Genomic DNA, 24095 nt, shown 5'->3' with positions numbered 1-24095 from the left:
TCCCCACAATATTTTAAGTGTTTGAGAGTTTGGATTTGGGGATTTTAGTTACTAGAGAGGTAACCTAAAAGCCCCAAAAAGAGAAAGTATCAGGAGAAAGCAAGTGACCTATTGCACTTCCAAATTCCCAACTAACCTGTGCCAGAGGTGCAGGCTGATTTTGCAGAGTTGCTTGAGGCAGCAACTGCTGTGGGAGAAGCTCACATGGAAGCTGAGAAGGCAAAGAAACCTAGGTTAAAAACAAAACAAACCAAAACTTTTAAGTTTGGCTCCTTTAAAGTTTAGGTTTCTTCTAATGCCGTGGCTTCTGTGTAAGTTGTTTTTAATTGCTGTGCTGTGTATGTGGCACATGCTGTTACACTCTCTGCCTATTTCCATGATTCCTTGTGAAGTTACCTGAAGAGCAGTAGGTTGGCTGAGTCTATGCACAGATAAATCCTGCTGTGTGCTCGGTGCTCTTGGCAAGGGAGCGTTAGTCTCCGTAATCAGCTTTGTTGGTGTAGCTGCAAGAAAAGTACCAGTGAGATCTTACATGATGGAAAATCAACCTTGTTTGAAATGGGTAATATAACAAGACCTGGGTAGAAATTGTAGTGGCCTGGCTAAATTCCAGTGGGAGTCAGAGCTGTTCTTCTGACTTCAATGGCAATAAAATTAAACTGGTAAGGGAGGGTCTGGGCAAAGATTAAAGTAATTGAGACACATTATGATTCTATGCTCCAATGAGCAGTGCAAAAGGACCCATGAACTCTTCTAAACCAGCTGGAACTCCCTTTATATGGGCCAAGTAACTGTAAATTTAGGTTAGCTCATTGGCTATTTTTCCAGATCGGGAAGCAGAAATAGTATACCCAAGTCAACGCTGGGGCATCCTAAGTCTTGGCCAGAGGAGAGTCACCCACAGGCTGTTACTACTCATGTAAGTTTAGAGAAGTCTCATATTGCTCACACTGGTGTCCTCAAATCTAAAGACAAAATTCTCACTTTGGTAACAGATTGAAACAGCACATTTCACACCTAATCCCACTGCTCATCTTCCAGCATTTAGGTGGTTGTGCTAGAACCTTCCCGCCTGTCCATTGCCATTTCAGCTTTTGCACTTCTTTGTCAGCGCGTATCATCAATACCTCATCATTTACTGTTAAACTAGCAGCTGTGGTATATAAACACACCTTCTTTAACTTGGCTAAATGAAAAATATTTCCATAACCCAGGAATGCCACTCACATGCTGGGTCTGACTTGGGTGTGTGGGAAGATTTTGGCGAGCTTCTGGATGATACTGAGGGTGTCCGACTAGCGCTGAGGATTGAGGCACCAATATCAAGTGCATTAAAGTGCTGTTCAGGATCCAAGCTGGTGCCACTGTCCTAAAACAAACCAGAAAAGGAGAATAGCTATTGCATCAGTCAGAGGTGAAGAATTTTGAAATTTAGTAATAGTAGCACACCAGTTCTTTGGCAGACCTAAAATGACTTGAGCAGAACTAATCTCAGCAGAAGACTTGGACAAAGTCATCAATGCCCCTTCCAAACAGCATTAAACCAATCAATGCATTAAACCAATGCATTTTACAAACAACTATCACCGAGTTAGAATTAAATAGCAAGCTACTGCTATAGTCACTTTATGCCTTCAGGTGTTTTTCTGAATCTTTCGTGTTCAGTTGGATGTGACAGCGACTGCAACCAACCGCTTTGAGACACTTGGCCGTGCACTGAGGACAAGCTTTGCTGTCTTTCCTCAAGAGATCACTGCTATGTAACCAAGAGGGCTGATTGCCAGAACTTGACAAAATTAATCTTAAAATTGTAGTACCTTGCAAAGGAAAATCGAGATATCTCACACTGCCCCTGCCCATGTTCCACTTCATTTGTTGCTGTTACTGATCTCCAAGTTTATCCCTTCATAAACTCACCTAATTTATGTCAAAATTATTCAAGTGAGCAATGAGTTTTGAAGTTGAGAGAATCCATCAACATTGGAGAAAGACAATGCTGGAGTCTTTGGTGACATTAACTTAGGAACAAGTTGTGATTATTACATAAATTCACTAAAAAAGCTTTTCTCATTGTACCTTTAGTGCTGAGGACACAACCTCTGAGGACACTTCTTCCAAGCCCATCTCCTGTCTCCTCTCCACCCGAACATCTGCATAACTGAATGGAAAATATAATTCTGTAACAACATGGAACTGCTGTATTTCTTAAAACGTGCTTTAAGAGAGTGGAGGAACAAAGTACTGTACATTTTACAGGTTAAATGAACAGCTGAAAAGTGACTTAAGTCAAATGCTACTGAATAACATTTGAGAGTGTTTTAATTTTCAGGTTTTGCTCTGTTCCTATCTCCTCGTAGTCAAGATGCATATTAAAGAACTATATTAAAAGGTCAAGTTCACATCCTACAACCACTTTATGACTTCACTGGAAAGCTTCTACACATCTCTTTAAAAACAATGTAAGGATTAGATGAAGTGAATATTTAAGGGAACTGTCTATTCTCTATTTTTGCACAAAAAGGAAAAATGCCATCGTTCATCTTCCCCGAAACAAAAAAACCCCAAAAACTTAAGCTTAACATAAACTAAGGTTCAGTCCGATAATTTTTCTATAATTACCTTATTTCCTTCAGAAAGTTCAGGATTAATTTTTTTGTTATGTAAATGATATTTTATTTTTAAAAGAAAACGCTGGCAGATATGAGGATGAGGATATCTTACTGTCCTTTATGTCCCGGCCGGTTGATAGGATTTTCCATACCTTACCACCATGTGTGTGCACACAATGAACTCTGGCTTGGAGTTCCACTGGTGGTAGGTGATGTAGTAATGGGTCTGGAGCCAGATCCACTGCTGTCCTTTGGTCAGAAACCGATAGCAGCACGACTTCCCCTTGCCGAACTGCATCACTGCCAGCAGAAAATACAGACAGCTTGTAGCACAATTTCCCACGTGAAAATGACATGAAATGTGAAAAAAAGTGACAAAAATATCTGTCATAGGTAAACAGGAGTATAAGCACCAATTTTGAGTAAGTGCTCCTCTCAGCCTTCTGACAGAACAAAAATCGTAATGATCAGCAGGTATCTTCTTCTGACACTCTGGATGGTACATCCCTACACAGTACAATTAACCTTAAGTTTGGACACTAATGAATTAGTGTTCACTACAATTTAAACACAGATCTAACCCTGCTCTATGTGCTGATCACATATTGCTTAATTAGACACCTGGGATTATTTTCTAAGAGTCATCATCTTAAATTCTAGAGCTGAAAAGTACAGGATAAAAATGCCTGAGAAGATGAGTATTGTGTGCAGAAGAATGACGTAAGCATAGGAGAGGTAAGCATAGGAGAATGAGGTAAGCATAGGAGATAACACCGTGCAAAGACAAAAATAATTTGAAAGAAAATTCCCAGACTGACAAGAATTAAAACTACAGTAAACCAGGGTGTACTGAAGGTTTTGAAGATTCACCAACCAAAATAATCTCTGCTTTCTCCCCCTGGTGATTTCAAGGGATTCTCAAACATTCACATAATTTAGCCTTTCTATATTTTGATGTCAACATATAAAAAACTAATGTTGACAGGATACTTTCAAGACAGGCAGAGATGGTAAGCTGTTATAGCCAGTTCTGTAAGCAAACATTTGAAAAGCTCTGATTTATTTTCTTTACTTAGTGAAAGAGTTTTTCAATTAAATCCTAATAGACCATATTTAAATAATCACAGCTAATCCCAAATACACAGTGAACAACATTAGGGGAAATAATCCAAAAGAATTGCTTGAACTCATTCTGTACATTCTTTACTAATAGAACAGGGGTTCAAATTTGGCATATTTTATCAATTCAGTGAGTCTCACTGACCACTTTTGGGGATACAGAAGGCAAAATTGTATTTTTCATAGCTTGGTTAAATCTGTCCCAGATGCCAGTCAGCTGCAGTGCCCACAGTCTGCTACAGCTCTGCTAAAATATACAAGCTGAGGCTAGAGTCAAACCTCCCCCTTCCAAACCACCTTTCACTGAAAAAAGGTGTCCCAGTGACTTCCCAGGAAGCTGGGCCATGTGATACTTACAGTGTTCATGGCACCTTGCTAGCAGCTCCAGGTCATCTATGTGGTAGTAGTCGTAGCCAGAAGTACCCAGCACTTCAAAAGGCAAGTATCCGATAATCGGCGGTGCTCTGCGGTCGGGCACAACGCGGGTCCATAAACACAGAACAAGCAGTTCTGCATGTTGATGCAGAGATGCAAACAGCCCAGATCTACTTTCACTTATCAGTATATATGGCTCTTCACCTCAGGGGGCTGGATCCTGGCTTTCCCCCACCTTGAGCCTGGGATACCCAGCTGGGCACAGCAACACCGGCAGGCATCCTCCCACCAGGACAACACTATGACAACACCCCTCCTTCAAAGAAAAGGCGATTGTGGAAAGCAGTCCAGCTTCTCGGGGACCTTTACACAGGAATCTGCTGTGAGGGAGGCTGGCTGCCACTTGGTCAGGGGCTCTGCGATGGCTCCTGCAGGCCTTACACAGGGGAAAATGCGTGGGGAGGTGTTTGGAAGCCATCAGTGCTGGGACTGGGGGGACAAGAGAGGAAATCATCTGTGCTGCTTTCCTGTGGGTGCCTGGAGAGCTCATCTGTGGCATGCTGAGGCATTCGCTTTGTACCTCTGCCAGCACAGATGCCTCAGGCCCGCATAGACTTTCCCTCCATAACTCAGTGGGAATTGCACACACGCAGTCAATGACTGGATTTGGAAAGAAGGATTTCTGCAGCTGTAAAATAATTAGATCATTTTGCCATGTGACAGACTTTGGTCTGCTGATAATTTTAAAGGAAGGAAGAACAAGCTAATCACAAATTCAGCTGAAGAAACAGAGCCCTTTTGTTTAAAAAGCCCATTAAAAATAAAAGCAAAAGTAAACGTAAAATAGCAAACATCAGCTTTTGTAGGAATTTCAGTGGCAGCCCTCCTGTTCGTGAGATTTAGGTGTGATATGGAACACTGCTTGAGAGAACTGTACTTGTGAAATAGTAGTAGAAAAGCACCAAGAACAACCAGCAGGGCTTTTCTTGTCACCAACCTGTGATCCAGGAATAAAAATTTCCACTCCAGACTGTGTCTTGATGTGAATTCCTCTAGAGGTTCTTCTACGATGCACATCTCCTGTCCAATGGAGAAAACTGACTTACTGAGAGTTGGAGCTTCACCCCTCTGCTTCATCTAGCTTTTGTTAGCTATAAATATATGGTGTGTAAGAGGAGAAAACAGAGGATTCACCCATTTTCTGGCCATTCCAGAGAGCAAACTACTGTATTTATCAATGCCAACGTTTTTTACAGGAGACAGGGAGAAGAACTTGTAACGCACACATACTTAAGAGCTGAGACTTTGCCTTAGGGTGCCGAAACTTTTTTGGCTTTGAAGCACTGCCTGGGGTGTGGTGGCCGTGGGCTCTCCCAGCATCCAGCCTGTGCCTGATCCCACCAGGGCTTGCCACATCTTGCTTCACTCCCTCTGTGTTACTAAAGATACCCACCATCCTTGGTCCTTTTGGGTGTCTGCCCTCCAAGCTCTCTGAGAAAGGGGGACACTTTCCTTCTCCCTCAGCAGCTGCAGAGGAGGAAATGCCTTTTCACGCAGCCAGCCTGCCTGGGACCTGTCCAGTGGCTAAAAGGGGTCAGTGCTGCCTCGCACTTCACTGCCACAGCGAACAAGCTGGCCCTTGATTGACAGCAGCCCTCAGTGCTCAGGAGCACGGTCATTGGCAATTAACAAGTGAGTTATGCGAGGCAGGGCACAGGGCTGCCAGTGAGGCAGGATGGCCTGGCCCCAGAGAGATGAGGATCAGGAGGCAGTCACTGGTGGTCACTTGCTGCCTGGGGCTGGGAAGTAGAGGGAAGGATGGCAGCACAGTGCACACCTGTGCACGGCCTGGGGCTGGCTGCACGCCCCATGGCCACCTCACTGTCCACTCCAAGCTCTGCTCTGCCAACCTCTCCTCTCCCCCTGGGTGCTTTGCAGGGGCAATTGCAGCTCCATGAGCTGCCTGGAGTCAGCCTGGAGGCTCCTGGCCTGGGACTTCCCAGCATCAGCATTCTGGATTTGTGGCATCCAGGGTTCCTTCACATCTCTCCTGCAGGAGAGTCTCCATCCTCACTGGTAAGGACAGCCTGTCCACTGCCCTCTCCCACAGTCTAGAATGGAACCAGGTCAAGGGAGCAGTGATTTCATATTGGTCACATCTTAAATACATTAAAAAAACCTCTTAAATTCTGGGCACAGGACACCTGATGCAGTTCACATTTGTTAATCAGGGAACAGCACTGTTTAGGCATAAGCTTGGTTTGTCTATCCTTATAACCACAAGCAGCTATCTTACTTCCAGGATTCTTGAGAAGGGAAACAAATAGTAATCGACCAAAGATGCTGAGGAGAACAAATGAAGGTGTTGGTGGTCATCTGTATCACAAAATCACAGAATCACAGAATTAACCAGGCTGGAAAAGACCCTTGAGACCTTTGTACCTTGTTCCATTGCAGGAACAGAAAGCAGCAATGAGGAACCAAATTTCAAAGCGACTTTGCAATTCCTGCTGCAAGGAGGGTTTCTCTATCCTGTGCAACGGGGGCAGAAGTGACACTGCGTCCACAGATCCTGGCTTGCACCGATAATCCTCTTCACTGGATTTTTATGCATGAAATGTGATATCTGTAATCCATTCAATTAGCAAAACTAAGAACCTTCTGTGTCACCCCGTCTGAAAGTGCTTCATGAAGTTCTGAAATGCACAGGACCCAGGGTGAGCACTTACCTTTAAAAACTGAGGCGTTGCCAAACGAACAGTCGCAACAAAGCAGATTTGCTTTCCTGGGGATGCTCTGAAAGCCCTTGGGACAGCCTCATCAAATCCATTGCAAGTGGAGTTAGGCACTAGTTACAGAAAAAAATGGGACCTGGAGTCATGCCTCATATAAGATTTGCTCTCCCTGAATATTTTGCACACTCCAAGTGTACTAATACTATTTTTATTCGGAGAAGTGCTCTAAAAGCTTTTAAACCTGATATGCATATATTTAAATCCAAGTCAGTCATGTTAGGCAGAAAGGCATCAGAGCTTAACTTCAAGTATGAATTTTACAGGTTAATCCTGATAAAAATAAGGCCAAACCTTATTACAGAGCATAAACCAGTTTTCTGGAAAGAAACCCCACGCATCCAATTGCTCTTTTTCACCACTTACAAGGAAAAAAAAAAAAAAAAAAAAAGCTGCAGCATGCCTAGCACTGTAACTTCCATGATGCAGTGAAGAAAAGTGTTGGCAAAGGAGGTAGCTGAAGAGAGTTCGTCAAGTCATCAGTGGCAAAACACCGGGGCCCACAGCCAGCGAGACTTCATCAAACTAGCATGAGGATGCTTGTGATTCTTGGCTGCTGAAGAGTGCCTCCCCCTTCTGCATCGAAAGAACTGTCCCCAGTATGCTCAAGTTATCCTTGTTTTAAAGAAGAGGAAAAGGGACCCCATGTGTGGCACAGGTTTCCAGAGACGGGCTCATCTGGCGAGTCTGCCGATGGCCTGCTGTCTCCTCCAAAACTGGACAGAGGGAAAAACTGGAGGTGACGTGGCTTCATATTTTGTGTATGCTTTTTACCTGTGTCTTTCATGACTGCATGGCTCCAGCTGCTCTGAGAGCCCACTAGCACCTCCTGCCACAGAGGTGCATTGCCAGAAGGACATGTTGCTGTAAACTAGCCCACAGTCCCGGGCTAGAATGGCATAATGCAAATTATTCCCCCAAGTTCAAGCTGTTTAGAGATGGTAATCCCACTCCCACAGCTATGAAAGAAAATGGTGTGCCAGGCTGCAGTGTGAACTGGGCTGGATTCTTGCCCTGCCTAGCCGACTTTCTCCCATGGGCGGGGCAGAGAAGGTCCTATCCAGCAGCCAGAGTTCACCAATACGAGCTAATTTAAGGCTAATAGGGATTAATACTAATATGACACTCTCTTTCCTTACTATTAGGCCCCTATATCCACCTTCATGAAGTTTCTGACAGTTTGGCTCTTCTGCACAGGGCAAAGCATTACTGTGAAGAGTTTTGTATCTGTCTGGGGAGAAGATAACTAGCCCTTTTTATCCTGGGGTGCTTCTGCACAGGGATTTCATTCACTACTACAAATTGCAGGGATGGAAGAAGTCTCAAGTGATCACATGTACTTTTGGAACCCAATTCAACCTATTAAAAGCCTTAGAATAGTGATGCATTACTGGTAACAAGGATAACAGGGTATGAGGCAGGAAACACAGTGCTGAGTGGAATTCACACCTGTGGTTAACTGGTTTAGGCCACTGCGTGTACAAATATGTATTACACCAAAAAGGAAAAGAAAGGTTCTTTAAGTGAGAAGACAGCACAGACATGAACATCCACAGAGATTAAGTCCACTCTCATAGTTGAGACTGGAGGGCATGGCTGACTGGATACAGAGATAAAAAATATGGGCAAATTTCTCCTCCTTTCAACAGCAGAGCACACGTACTCTTGGGACTCCCTAGGAATATGTTCCCATTCTGATCCTGGGGTTATGTGTATATATGTGGGCTTCTATGTGATTAAAACAAAAAGTTGAAAAAAAGAAGAGTCAAGTTCTACAGGACACATGAGTAGCCTAAGTAAAGGGTTATTGGTCCATCTCTGAAATTATTATTTAGTGCAAGTCTGTTGATTTCTGTAGTTGGTCCTGTTTAAAAATAAATAGGAATGCTATAAACCTGCATTATGGGCATTGTGAGAAGTTACTTCCAAGCTTGCTATGTAGTATGTTGTGACATTTGAAGTCAGTGGAGCTGTTTCTCTCTGTAATAGCCAAGTTCAGTAGCAAATTCTTACAGTCTGGGCTCTAAGATATGAAAATAAGATAAGCACATTTAGCCTCTGAAACACAGGCAGGGTAAGTTAACCTAGTTAGTGAACCATGGGCTTGCAATTGACACCAGTTGTAGAAGGAAGTGGAGACTGAGTCACACCAAAGAGAGCAGATGGCTTTTTTATGTCAGCTGTTGGATGTAAACAGTCATGAGCCTGAGACATATTCCCAGAAGACAGCAGAACAGACCCCTGAATGTGGCATTTACTTAGAAGACAGCAGAACCCATTCCTGAATGTGGCATTTACAAAATAGGATTATATTTCCAACAGGTAAATGCAGTAGTAAGAGGGTAGTAATTATTGTGTAGGACAGCTAGGCAGTAATTTGGGACTTCCTCACAACATTTGGAAATTATGAACTTAAGCAGCAGTGAATGAATAAGCCCAAAGAGATGTGACAGAGCTGGCCTGGCTGGATGTTATCCTGTCTTTGAACAGCTACTGTGCCACCTCTTACTCAGCTGTCTTTGACAATGTCCAGAGCATTAAAAGCCTCAATGATGCAGGCAGGTAGCCACTACATTGTAAAGTACATCTCCATCTGAAAATGACAACTACAATAACAGAAAGAAAAAAAAAAAAAACCGCTCACATTTGCTTCTGAATTATTTTGCTGCCTGACTTAGGTTGTTGGTATCTTTTCTTTCCACAGCTCTATCTGCACAGCCTGCTTGGCTCTGTTTTTGCAGCTGGTCACTAAATTTCAACATATTTTGGTTGATGAATTTCGAAGTGTAGTTAAAAAAAGAGATCATTAGATGATTTTTTAAAAAATTACAACCCTGGTATAACATTTTAACCTTATAACCTTCTGAAAAATCATACTTTATGACTCTCCAAGTCTCTTTAAAAGAAAAATAACAACTTGAGGTAGCAAAGTTCAGTGGCAAACTTTCTGAGAGTGCCACAGAAAACCAGTGGAACAGAAAATACAGGATCAAGTCTGATGCTATGGTGATATTAACATTAATAAGTCAAATATAGGGCTTGGAGTGCTTTTGTCAAAAGATGCCTAATGAAAATATTAGGCTGGCCATAAACAGGTGGGCTCGTGTGAAGGCCTGTGTGTTTCACAATTAAATGATCGAGACAAAATACCTTGAGTCAGGAATCAGAAGGTCATGTGACAAAGCCAAATACATAATCAGAAAGGTGAAACAGTTGTCTCATATGTATCAGCCAGCTGATGCTCCTTAGCATGAATTTGAATAGTTTTTGTGGTTACCTATCACACCTGCTCCTAGACTACTACAAAATTCTTTTGTATAAATATTAAATACCTGCAAATATCTCCTAAGATAAAAAGAAACTGATTTACCTATATAGAGATAGTTGTTTGATTTTTCTTAAGACCAAGACATTAGGGACAGAATGTTACAAATAAATAATATACACAAGGAACCAAGCCCTTCACTATCACAGACAAAAGGATTTTTATCCTTAGGGAGAGAAATCATGCCACATGAAAGGAATGAAAAACGTGTTTAAAAAACCTCAGATGCCACTTTATTCAGTTAATAATAGTACAGCAGTCAGTTGCTCGGTCATCTTACTTCAACTTGGAATGTGTAAAACATAATCTTCCTAAGATAGCAAACCTCCTGCTTATGCCATTTGAAAGAAGAAATCCCTCCTTCCTACTTTGTCAGGAGATGTTAATGTTTAAAGAACCAGTCTTAGTGACTGTCAAATAAACTGAACAGTGATTTCAAAAAATACGAGCGAAACAGACCAGAATAAAATCAAAGTTGTTTCATATAAATTAATTCAGGCCTCAGATAAACAGAATATTTGGCAATTAATAGATATAATGAAGAAATCTAAAGTGCTGGTGGCAAGCCAGACTGCTCTCAGTAGCTATGTAGAGTAGTAACAGTGACAGTGTCCATATATCACCTGTCCACTTTGATCTGCTCCCTCCTCTTTCCTCCTCCTGTTTCTCCCCTGGCCATCCTGTGCTGACATGAATCCCAAGCAGATTCTTCAGGACAGGAATGGTGTCTTTTCTTTGCATAGAGAGCCTAGCATGAGGGCTGCATTTTGTTAGCTGCAGCTTCTATGATATTGTTCATAGCAAATAATAACATGTGGCTGTTGGTTCTGATCAAAACATACATTTTGGACTGAGTGATTCTTGTTTCAGATATTTCAGCATATACTCAAGAGGCTCAAGATCAATGTATCTTCTGTATTAACTGTTTATTTCTTTTAAAAATTTAAGTCAGATGCAATTAATTTATCTGAAAGTTAAGGGTTTTTTCCTCCTCAACATAGTAATTTTCTTGATGTTTGTTATTATATCTGAGAGATGTATCAGCTAACAGTAGAGTATCTGCTATCATTAGCATTCAGTAACCAGATACTTCCTGAGTTTCCATGTAATTGGGAACAAAAATGCACAATTTTAAATTCCACCATAATATTATATTACTTGATTAGGAACTCTTTTCACATAATGCTTATCTTCTTCTTCAAGAGAAAAGCTTCAGGCCTTTTGGATGAAAGGACATATCTATCACTTAAAAGATGCTGGTGGTCCTTTTTAATATTGGTTAACTCTTTGAAAGGGAGGACTCTGGTTTTGCCCCTTTCAGGAGTTTTTAAGCAAGTGTGTAACTTCAGAAAGAGAATACCAGAGCCAATATTTGGATATATAATTATGAGAGATCTTTGTCTTTTTAAGAATGTACAAACAATTTTCACAGGAGGGATAAATCCAGCCCATCTTATAATTTCTTATCAGAGTGAGCTATTAAGCGGCTTTGTAAAATAATTTATTCTTACACAATTTGACATTTTATACCAGGAACTGAGCACTTTCTTGGATGTTTGGGGAGGGTTACCTTTATTACTTGCCTTCCCCCTCAGCCCTCAGGCATGACTGGATGTGAGCCACTGTATTATTCATTGGTGATGCTGATATGACTCTCTCTCTAATCAGGTACTACTGGTCAATAGGTACAGTGATGCACTTGGCTCCCTCAGATGTTTGCAGACATTCATGTCTCTTGTTAAAATCTGGGCTACAGACCCAGAACCTGAAATATATAAATATATTGGACAGAGTTCCTATTTGCAAATAGAACAAAAACAACCCTGATGATCTGACAGCAAATGGACGTATCTCACACAAGCAGAAAGGAACTCCACTCTCCTCATCCGAGTGGCCCATGCGCCACCTCCCTTCCCCTCGCGGGACTACTGAATCTTCACATCAGGTTACGGTCCCGCTTTTCTCATTGAAGCTTAATTAATGATGATTATATAATCCTCCCAAATGGAAAATCAAATCTCTTGTATTTGATTTAGCACAGCCAGTGACTCATGCAGGCGCTCTGCACAGCTTGCATTGCTGTTTCGCTGGTCGGCTGCTCGCGCTTGGGCACAGCCAATGCAACGGGGATTCACTCATGTGCAGGCAGCTCATGTCACATCCTTGGTGCAGATACAGCTGCAGAAATGTTCTGCAGTAAGGCTTGCAGAGTACAGATTCCTCAGGACCAGTCCAAGTGTGCATGCTCTTGCTAACCCTGGCACTGGACTGGGCAGCTGCTGTAGCCCACAGCTATAGCTGACCCCAGGAGCTCCAGGGACAGTGATCTCCTGAAAGACTGAATACCTGCTGTGAACTGTGAGAGCTTTCCCGGGCAATTTCTTGGCCCTGTACGTGCATGTTCCTGCTTCTTCTGGGATCAGCGAAGATGCTGGTTACTGCTCCTCTGTGGGAGAAGCATGGGTTCGATGTTGACCGTGTGTGATCTGGCTCTCTGACAGCAATTCTGGTGACAAGTCACCTTGGCAGATACCAGGTATTTGTTCTACTTCAGCATGAAAAAAATTATCTTTGGCATCTCAGTGCAATGGCCTTTAAAGCCCCTGAGCTCCCTTTAAAGTTAGGGAGGGAAGCTAAGCCCCTAACTGGCTTTCTAAGCCACAATCCTTCAAATTAATCCATTCAAACCCATCCCGATATGATGTTCTCAGCCATAAGTCGCAATGCGATTTACAGAGAAGGTAGGAAGGAGGAGGGAGGGGGGCAAGGTGACTGGGAGCTCACACACATGACCTCCTGGCCCCAAGCACCAACACTGTATGAGCAATAAACAATAATAAAATAAGCCTAAGGAGATGATAAGTCAAAGGAAGTTACACAAAAGGTTAGGTGGAAGTAGAATAAAGATAGTGATATTTTCTGTTATAGAGGGTTAAGAAGAACCTACCAGTTCTCAAAAACATCAGCGAAGGTTAAATGAGAAGGAATGGAGACATATACTCAGGCTTTTGCTGACTCTACATTAATGACAACAGAACAGCTAAGTATCCTGATAGGATGTAACCTGCCCAGGGATAAAAGAACTTCCCTGGCCATAGAGGCTCTGGCATTCCTGAGGCAGGAGCATGCAGGCAGAGTGGACTCAGAATATGCTCAGCAAACCATTGGAAACAAAGGTAGGAGTTGGCATTGGGTGGCTAAAAAGGAACGGCAGGATTTGTATTTAAAGAACATCCTGTATCAGTCTCCCATGTGTAAAAACATGCTCACACTTCCACTGCTGGGAAAAGCTACAGGGAAAAACATTCTTCAATACATTCATAAGGAATGTCTTCTGCTCATTAAGCCTAATTTGCAATTTCTGTCTTTCTCCCCCAGCTAACTCTTTTCTTATCTTTAGCTTAGAATCCTTCCTTCACAAACACCTCCAAAAAGCAGGCTTTGGGGCCAGCTGATCCTACGCATACAGGACAAATGCTTCCCTGCATGGTACCCTGCGTGTCCCTCCCACCCTTCCTGCCATTTACTTTCTTGCCCACTTGGCCTCACACCTGGAGGATGGATGACTGGAGAATGGGTATTTATTTACCAGGAGGAAAAGAGGGCAATTACCATCAGGTCCAACAGGTGACAGCTCTGCGGAGCACAGGCTGGGGGGTGGTGCCTGATAACTGTGGGCCAAGCACAGGCAGGAACCCAGCCCACCACTGCACCCACCAGATGCTCGAAGCTGCTTGTGCCACAAGTCCCTGTGCCAAAGCGCAGGTGCTTGCCCCCAGCCCTTGGGTGGCTTCCCCCAGGGGTGGAGCATTCATATGCTCACTTGAGCTGATTCTCCTGGGCCTTGCTCAGGGGGCAGCTGTCCGGTGCAAGGAGACCAGTGGACCCAAGGACAGCTTCTTTGGAGGTGTGCATCCTCCTCCAGATGCTCACCCTGTGAGCCAAGGGTATCAGCTCCCAAGCAAACAGTTTGCTGCTGCTACATGTGAGTCCAATGCACTTGCTTCCACCTTTGCTGGGCAGCAGCCAGGGGGGTGACTCCCAGCCAAAGGGGAGCAGTGCTGGACACGCACTGGAGAGGCATTTCCACCAGGCTCTGCACTGAACTAGTGAAACTAGTCAGATGGCCAGGGGGCCAGGAGGCACCGTCTCACAGAGCCAGGCTAAGGCTGTCCCTCCCTGTCAACCAGAGGTCAGACTGCAGCAGAGATGGGAAGAAAGTGGAAGAGACAAATGAAGTGGAAGATTTGGAAAAAAATGGCACAAAGGGGAAAAAATGTGAAGAAGAAAGCACATGACTTGTTTGAAAGCTATTAAGATGGGGTCTTTGGAAAATGATTTGGTGTCTTCTGAAATCGATATGTTCCCATTTAGTTTCTATGCATTAAGGTAGGGAAGATATCTGTAATGTAAGTTTTATCATTCTTCTGAGAAACAGCCACTGATAAAATTGCTGGGATGTGAAATCCTAACGGGTAAGGGGGCAATATTAATGTCACGCCAAAATAAAGGGCTGGAAATCCTTGAAGAAAATGGATCAGAAATTCCCCGGGTAGAAATGTATCCTTATGAGTCAGCACCTGAAATCCGGTTTCTGCTCTAGAAAACAGAACAGCTTGATGTGTGTGTCTGTCAGGCAGGCGCATTTCACTTCATTCAAACTAGAAAGCATACAGGCAGCTACATTTTTTTACACAAATAGAGCCTCAAATCAGATGGCACCAAACAAGAAATACATATTTCCATTCTGCATGTAGGTTTCTATTCTCGTCATGTGGAGCAAAAGCAGAAAGTTAAATGGGGACAGGGACACTTTTTCACAGCGTGGCGTGCAGTTTTTGGAAAGCACGGTGGGGAATTTTTTTGCAGAGGATGACCTATTTGGAACAATACCAGCAACTTTGGAAATGCCACTCTGGAGTTCAGTCAGGCAAGTAACTAAAGCAAACTTGGGCAGGCAGGAGAAGGAAAGTAATAAAAGAGTATTTCATTTCTCGACACTAATGGCCGTGCAGCAATCTGTTTGTTAGAGAACGGGTGAGGTGGAAATCTGCTCTTCATCCCTTGAAAGATGGTTTCCCTGGACTGACTGTGGTGCATTAGTGACTATGCTGACTGCAGTTTTTCCCTTTTTTTTGCAGACTATTGGGTTCTGCAGTGCTGGAGAAGAATGCAAAATGGCAGCTGGACAGGGAAGTGGGTGGCAGGGTCCTCAGACGTTTTGATGCCACGTGGCACTGCTGCCTTTCTCCAGGACTTTGCAGAGAAGGGTGAGAAGACAGATTTGGCAGATTTTATCAGTTCTGTGTTTAATGTATACCAGCAGATAAGGTAGCGAGATGATCATCTTGCTAACAGGTGGGGTCTTAGCGCACAGTATTAGTGAGCCCAAATAAATCCTCCTCTAAACCTGTCATTATTTGCAAACTTACCCAGAGTCCAGGATCACTGCAAGTGAAGGGCAGTAACAAAGGCAACTAACACAATTTCACTCATCACATGTATTCATCCAGCTATTGCAACTCAGCCATGAGATCCGTGTGAAGCAAAATTTATCCCGTAATGTTAAAAATACTTCTGACAGTTAAAAGCCTGTCTTGTTCAATGGAGCAATACTTTTATTTTACACAGCTAAAGTAACATTTATACAACAATTAAAGCTTACCATTGCTGTAAGACCGAAAATTTCCTACAAATTTTATGTATTCATATGTTGGAAATTCCTTTGGGTTCAAACTTCCTCTCAGAAGATGACAATAAAACTCTAGTTCATTGTCAGCTGGATTGTTAAAAGAAGAAGAAGAAGAAATAAATATACTATTTAAGCTAAACACAACCAACGGTGTCTTCCAACCCCAATCTTGCAACTGGCAGCACAAGTGCAGCTTGTTAACACTCAGGAGTCCTAAACACCAATGTGCTATACACTGCAGGACCAGGGCTCTGCAAGGAAGCGCCTTGCAGGGATAGATTGCTCAGCACTGTGCACAGGCGAGCCTGCAGCTCAGGGACAGCCTCGGAGATTAACTCGCCCTTCTCTGACACCACCTCATCACAGCAGCTACACAGCCACAGCCTCGGTGCAGCAACAGAGAGAACTGGGTCCTTCACTTACTGCTTTCTTCGATTTAGGCTCCTCACAACTCACAGCTGTTCTACATCTTGTGTTGGAAAACCATGCTTAATTGCCTCAAAATATCTATTAAATTAACGCTGGCGTATTAGCTATCAGCTGCAGGTTCTGTATGATACAGTGGATTTGCACGAGCAGCTGTGTATCTCGCATTCTCATGTTGTTTACTGGTTTTCTACATCTTACCTCCTAGAGTGAGCAAGGCTGAGGAAGTAAAAACATTTCTAAGAAAAACAAAATTCAATTGGAAAAAGAATTACAATGGCTTTAGAGGTATTTTTCGACTCTAAGGCAAACCAAAGGTACACCACATTAGCTTATCTCTGAACTACATCTTACTTGAACAGGCTGAAATATCAATTAAGATGTGATTTGTCTCAGGCGAACTCTCAATTTCCATCAGCTAACCTATTTTCCTTAGCTGTCTCAAATGATATGATATTTAATAATTAACATAACTGCAAGTAGTCTTAGCCTAGTAAAATAAAGGCAGAGTTTCATTTAAAAATAGAATCAAAGGGTCATTCCAGGTAGCAAGATCTTTTTGAAAGGCTACGAACCTAATTTTTTTATTGCACATCACATAAAAAACTCTTTGTGGGAGAAATTTTTTTATCCTGTCCATGCTTTTTCATTTACTAGAGAAGATAAAATGAAACTTACTTTTTAGGTAATCTGAAGAGGCAGAATCTGTCATAAGCATACAAGAAGATAGCATCTTATAAATTTCTGAGTGTTCTTGTTCTGGGAGGAAGTTTAACAAATTCTGATCCAAGACATCACACTGCAAAGAGAAATAACTTACGAGACAAACAGAAATATCACAGCAACCAACAGTTGCAGAGATGCGCAATAAGGTCGATACAAAGCCTGTGACATTTGACAGGAGTTTCCTCACTGATTTCCAGATACTCTAAAACAGAGTTGAACACTGTTGGACAGAGCGGCCACTTCTCTGTGGGCTGGTCGTTACATTATGTGTCAGCACTCAGCAATACTGAACGTTTCTCAGAGACCATCAGGTACAGCAGGTATGTTCATACAGCAGTTAAACGACGAGACCTGGGAGAGGGCTGGAAAAGGGTGTCTGGCTCCCCATACTGCTACCAGGCTCCATGCACAGGCCTTTTGTGGATCATTGGAATTTGTTCTCTCCCTGACAGAGCCTGACTTGCAGGAGCAGTGAGGCTGAGAGTCACCTCGAGCCAGCCAGGTCAGTCTCAGATCCATCCCCTTTCCAGGGGATCACCTCAGCTCCTGGGAAATGCCCTTGGTGTGGCAGGCCTTGTTCCCCACTTCCTGCATCCTAGCAGGTGGGAGCAGGGAGAAGGGGTCTAGAAAACATGACTTTACAGCAGTTAGTCTCCAGGGAGGGGCACTTCACAGTGCCACCAACACAAGCCCTCCCTCTGGCCAGCCGTAAGCTGAATGTGTATGTGCCTCCACCCCACAATCAGCTGGCTTGAACCCCAAATCCATCCAAAATATAGAAACTAAGATTTGGGAATGGAAAGAGATGTATTTGTGCAAAAGGCCATGGCTGCCCCAGGGTGGAGAAGACAAAGAGTCTGTCATGGGCTGCCAAGAGGAAGGTCTCCTATGCTCAGCATGGTGACTAACCCAACACTAGCAGAGTCTATCTGAAAGGAAGCCTGAGATAAAGTGACCCTCCAATGGCATCGACTTACATCTGTCCCACTTGAGACTACCTCAGGCTGAGCTGGCACACTGACACAGCTTTGTGTGTCATCACAGCAGCTTCTATCAGACTGTACGGTCATGCTGGAAACATGTGAGCTCTGTATGAGACTGGCAAGCTATTAACTATCATTTATTTATGTAAGATTGTGCTACAGTTTCCATCTGCTTTCTATTCATGCTAGCTTTTCTGTGTGGAATTCCTGTTTAGAATGGTGATTCATTTAGCAGACTTTAAAAATCAGAGTGCTATGCTTTATACACACACCTTGACAACAATATATTGCTTTAAATTATTCAGCTATAAGTATTATATATGCTCATTACTTGAATATTCCTGTTGTGAAGAATACTTGCAAGTTATTTTTGTGGGTTTAGTTTGTATCTTATTAGTGTGAATCCTCCTGATACAGTATGTGATAAAGGTTTTTTATATATGTATAAATACACACACACATCTATATATACATACTATACTTCACAAAATATAGTACATAGTTTCATGTAAAATTTTTTTGTGCATATGAAGAAAGAGCCTTTGACTGGAAACTGTGCTGGTGAGTTCTGTTCAAGGCTCAGGTGCAATCTCAGAAGTTATTTTTTTTCCTGTAAATGACAATAATACCACTAGGTTAATTAATCTGCTATCTACTCTGCAGTAACTGCAGGAAGACTAGGTGTGAGCCATCAGCACACCTCTAACTGAAACCTTTTGTCTCCATACTGTGACCCAAGCTCCAGTTTCAAACCTCTGATGACTTCTACACTACTGTTTCTGTTTCAGGTGACAGCTACAGAAGCCTGTGGTCCTCCTACAGCTGGAGCTGCAAGAGACATTTGTTCCACACATCCCCTCAGAGCAACCTCTCACCCTGAGCACCATTCATCGACTTGCAAGCCCTGGTATTTACAGTTTTTGCTGCCATCATGTACCATATCCACAATTTTATATTTGGCTTGCATCTTTGATCACAGGAAGCACCAACTTTTTCTTAATGAGTTTGAAAAAAAGCCAAGGTTTCTACTTCTTACTGTGTTTCACAACTCTTGCCTCTTGCAAAGGCTTGGCACACCTGTAAAACGGTGCACAGAACAGAATTTCTGGATCTTGTACGTATCAACAATGCTCTCGAATCAGTATGTGAGTCCAGAATACATTGCTAAGTCAAACAGAGAGATGGAAGCAAATATTCCACTGTCTCACTGGAGCTGTAGAAAATGCCAAGCAAGTTATTCAGAGCTAATTCTGCACCAGACCCAAAGAGCAGACATCTCATGTCACGGCAAAAAGGTGAGTGGTGAGACAGAGAGGCTCTGCAAAGGGATCTGGACAGACTGGATTAAAGAATTGAGACCAACTGTATGAGGGTCCAACAAGGCAAAGTGCCACATCCTGCACTTAGATCACAACAACCCCAGTGGTGCTACAGGCTGGGGCAGAGTGGCTGGGAAGCTGCCCAGTGGAAAAGGACCTGGGGTGTGGTCCACAGCAGCTGAACATGAGCCAGCTGTGCCCAGGTGGCCAAGAAGGCCAATGGTGACCTGGCCTGTGCCAGCAATGGTGTGGCCAGCAGGAGCAGGGCAGGGATTGTCCCCCTGTACTCAGCACTGGTGAGGCTGCACCCCAAATCCTGTGTTCAGCTCTGGGCTGCTCAATTCACCTCACACTGATGTGCTGGAGCTCCAGAGAAGGACAACGGAGCTGGGGAATGGTCTGGAGCACAGGTCTTACAAGGAGCAGCTGAGGGAGTTAGAATTGTTTAACCTAGAGAAAAGGAGGCTCAGGGGAGACCTTATCACACTCTTACAGCTACCTGAAAGGAGGCTGTGGTGATGTGAGGTTTGGTCTCCTCCCAGGCAACCAGTGACAGGACAAGGACAAACAGCCTCAGGCTGCACCAGGGAGGCTCAGGCTAGACATTAGGAAAAATTTCTTTATGAAAGAGTGAATAAGCATGGGAAGAGGCTGCCCAGGAAAGTGGTAGAATCACCATCCCTGGAAGGAGTCAAAAAATGAGTGAACATTGCACTTTGGTTTAGTAGGCATGGTGGTATTAGATCAAAGGTTGGACTTGATGATTTGCAGATTTTTTCTGACCTAATTCTATTGACAAAATTTGACCATTGGTGATAAAAATGGATCAGTTAGAGGGGAATGCTTTGCAGCTCTATCTAATTGTTCTGCAATGGGCAGTTCTGTGCCACTAGTTGAGACAGCCACAGAGCATTGCTGAATGAGATAGGCAAAGCAGATGAAAGATATACTACAGTGACTGTAGCAGTTTAGACTTGTTAGATGAATGATGTTAATGCATAGTTATGCTGCTAAGCCTGGAATCTACCCTGCTGCTAAGAGAAGCTTTGGAGTATTTACTCCCAAAAGCTAAGGCAGGCAAAGAACACCTTTGCCTGCATGGTTGCTGGTCTGTTCTAAATACAATACACCAAGTATTGGATGCATAGTTAAAATATTTCTGCAGTTTCAACAAAACAGCTGTACTCCAAAATGGAACCTCCTCCTGATAATTTCATTGCTTTTACTGGGGGATGGAGGTAGTGGTTAGGAGGAAAAATTCCTGCTGCAGGGAGAAAAAAGGAAAGGAATTAAGCAGACATGGTCACTAGAAAAGGGATGGTGGAGGGCTGCAAATGAGACAGGTTTCTTTCCCATCATCACAAAAAATAAAGATGGCAATGCCCTTGTGTGCTGGTATTTGGACCCTGTATCAACCTGTGTGTCCTGCACTGATTCCCACTGCTACCCTGTAAGAGCAACACAGCATACTTAACTTCTGTACATGTAAGGTGCTATCTCCTGGATTTTTCCACCCTGACATTTACCTTGAGCACCCAACACAGCAGAGCAGCCTCTTGAGTTTCACTGGGTAGCCCCTGAGGGGAAATCTCAACCCTACCAGGGACCCTCTGCAAAAGCTGGCAAGTACAGGGAGGACCCTTCTCAAGAGACTGCATATTGTTGGAGTCATAATGTACCATCTGACTGGCAAATGCTATGAGCTGTGATCAGATTTCAATGAGTTCACTTCAGTTAGAGTCACCCTTACCATAGCAGCTAGACCTTTCCATCTCAACTGACCCTACGAGTAGTCTCCAGATCTTGTTTAAAAAAAAAATAAAATCAGTATTAGAACAGGGGAAGTTTGCATTTAAAAATGCTCCATGGAAGTAAGGGAAATTGTGTTAAAGAGAACTGGATATATTTGTACTCAGCATTGGAGACTTTCATGATTTTAATGAAAGCAAATACATCAGTTTTCTTAACAGGAGCCCTCTAAGAGCCCGGCTCTGCATTCTGCCCAGTTTTGCTTTCCTTTCATTGCTCAAAGCAGAAGATTTGCAGAGTATTTTTTCCCTGTCGTCACAGAGGAGAAAGAATTGGTATTTTGTCCCTCAAACAGTGACTGAATTTAGCTTAGAAATAGATCCTCGAGGTAAACAAAATTAGCCACACTGATTTGCCAGACAGCACTCTGATCAGTTTTAAAACTTAAAAAAAAACAAACGGCAAAGACAACAGAAGATTAAAATACCCAGTGTGCACCTAGGTGGGTCCCTGCCCATAGCCATAGAGACTTCCCATCCTGGGGAGGCAGAAGCCTTTACTCCTTGTTCAGTTGTGGCCTCTGGGATGCTTCCTCTGCATGTGTGGGCTGGTGGGGCAGCTGTTAAGCATTACCAGTCCAACAGCTCGGGGAAGGTCTGCTACACCTCTAGCCCTGCCAGGCTGGTCCCTGACTTGGACTGCCATGTGCTGCTTCTGTGCAAATAAAAAGTAATGTCCATCTTCATCCTTATTTCGGGCTGGATACCATATAAGGTTATCACACAAAGCATGTCTTTGGGAGAGAAAACCGATTTAGTTTGTGATGGTCCAACTCAGGAATTATAAACCATAATCTATCCATATTCAGTCAGAGCTTCTGATTTTAGGCACAGGGTCTTAAATGTGTCTTCCTGAAGAAGAATTTTTTCCCGCAGCAGATCTATCCTCTCCACTAAGAATCAGCATTTGGAAGGGATATCAATGAAACCTCCAAATGATGAAAGACAAGAAAATTTCATGGAAATCAGTAAGTATATGAAAACCCCACAGCCTGTGTGTAGGACAGAGCTCTCCCCACCCTTGACGTGAGGCAAATGTAAAAAAACAGTCAAGTACTGGTCTTCTAAGCTACTGAGGACAAAAGAAAACTGAAATAGATAGACTCAGTTCAATTTGTTGTTGAATAGCAATATTTTGCTATTCAACGTTTGAGCTGCTCTTTAATCATGTTCCTTTCGTCTCAGAAGAAAATAATTTTTGTTCTTATTCCAGCAAGGTAGTGTTGTGAAATACATTTGTCTGGGTGGAAAACATAACACATATTTGGTGAAAAACTAAATGAGAGAAAGAGAATTGTAATTTTCTTAAGAACATGGCAGGGGGTAGTACAATAATGATTTGGCAGCTGATTTTTTCTCCTGGGCATGTATTTATTTGAGACGAGGATACTGAAAATGAGCGTGAGGATTAATCCGTAATTATTGTGCCATTTCTCCTAGAGCAGACTTAGCAACCGGAGCAGGGTTTGGAGCAGTCCTTCACCCCTGCTCCTCCAGCCCAAGCCAATTCCCATGGGAGTGTCTCCCGGAGCAGCACACAGATAAACAAAGCTGAATGTGCCAGAGCGTTGGCTGGACTGGTGTAGGGATGCACCCAGCATCGGCTCCACCAGCACGTCCTGGGAGCACGGTGCGCTGCCCTTGGGAAAGCAAAGTGGAACTGCAGGGAGAGCTCATCAGCAGCCTCTGGCTCACTCCATTCAATGGGGTTTTCGTCCTTTACCTCCCTAGGGAGAAGAATAAGGCCTTAACAAGCTCCTCACTGGGCTGCCAGCAGCACTGGTGTTATTCTCTGCTAGCTTAGAAATCAGAGATGGAAAAGATCAGCCAGGTCACCCTGTCCCTCCCTTGGCCAGACTATTCCTGCAGAGCTTTTTCCATTCAAGCCGAAGTGCCTCATAGCAACAAAAACCTGAAGGGTATGAATCAGACAGAGAGAGTGCAGAGCTGAGCAACAGCAGCAGCCAGCATAATGCAGGGACAAACTCCTTCACCACGTTCCCAGGAAAACACCACCCCCAGCACCATTTTGCATCTGCTTCTAAAAGTGCAGTTCCCTATTCTGCAATGTGTAGTAGAAAAGCCAATGCCAGAATTACTCACCGGTAAATGCCCTAGAAGAGGTGTGATGCTGTCAGACACGTAGATGATGCTTCCACCTGTGGTTACTGCTATAATGAAGCCATCTAATGCCTAAGGAAAACAGACATGTCGAGAGTGCTTTAATAGGAATGAGTGGTGTAAACAGGACATCTCATCATGTGTTGATCAAAATAGTCTGACTTCGGCACCATGTTGTTATCAAGTTGTACGAATGTTATCTCAAGTTGCAGAACAGTAATTCTCTGATTTTACAGTCTGATTTAACTTTTACAAGACTCTTTGTAGTCTAGTAAAACCTACTGTTGAAGCAACAAAGGGCTCACAGGAACATTTCATGTCTCAGTTTTTAAATTAATCACACATTTTAATAATGCAAAATGACTAAGACTGGATCCCTTGGAAGTTATTAAAATGAACATTTGAGCCCTGTGTAAATATCAAAGGACGATGAAAGGATGCGGTCCTATCTCAAAATGGTACTTCTCTGCAAAACCCATAAATCTCAGTTTGTATTAATGTAACATTGTATATTACTGGGCTTTCATGTAAGTAAAAGCAATGCAAATGATCAAATAATCCTTAGCCTGAGTTTTAATTGAGTGATTTATTTTAAAGGTCATGGCATTAGATTACTCATTCCAAGGAAATTCACCCTTCTGCAGAGTTTCTTCCTCACTTTGGTCTCATCTTGTGGTAAACCCCTTCATTCCTAGGACTGAAGGGAAATGTCAGCCTTATCTCCACCCTCTAGACAGGAGCAAATTCACCTTCAAAATTAGTATCTTCTTTAGTCTGAGCTGCCAAGTTTTGAGCTAAGT

At 43.1% G+C, this 24095-nt stretch overlaps 1 protein-coding gene across 1 annotated transcript in view; it reads right to left on the bottom strand.

Moving 5' to 3' along the window:
* Positions 1 to 24095, bottom strand: part of NPAS2 (neuronal PAS domain protein 2) — a 105181-nt gene that overhangs the window by 18512 nt on the left and 62574 nt on the right. Inside the window, exons 5-15 of the mRNA XM_040054811.2 lie at positions 23278 to 23367; positions 17017 to 17137; positions 15886 to 15999; positions 6833 to 6951; positions 5101 to 5183; positions 4086 to 4192; positions 2762 to 2909; positions 2077 to 2158; positions 1228 to 1369; positions 397 to 503; positions 137 to 229 (exon numbers count right to left, since the gene is read on the bottom strand). Of these exons, the coding sequence (XP_039910745.1) occupies positions 137 to 229; positions 397 to 503; positions 1228 to 1369; positions 2077 to 2158; positions 2762 to 2909; positions 4086 to 4192; positions 5101 to 5183; positions 6833 to 6951; positions 15886 to 15999; positions 17017 to 17137; positions 23278 to 23367 (1206 nt within the window). The remainder of the gene's footprint in view (positions 1 to 136; positions 230 to 396; positions 504 to 1227; positions 1370 to 2076; positions 2159 to 2761; positions 2910 to 4085; positions 4193 to 5100; positions 5184 to 6832; positions 6952 to 15885; positions 16000 to 17016; positions 17138 to 23277; positions 23368 to 24095) is intronic.

Source organism: Hirundo rustica, chromosome 2, assembly GCF_015227805.2.
Source record: "Hirundo rustica isolate bHirRus1 chromosome 2, bHirRus1.pri.v3, whole genome shotgun sequence".
Classification (NCBI taxonomy): domain Eukaryota; kingdom Metazoa; phylum Chordata; class Aves; order Passeriformes; family Hirundinidae; genus Hirundo; species Hirundo rustica.
Note: the sequence above shows the minus strand (reverse complement) of the source record. Positions and strands in the feature narration are given on the sequence as shown.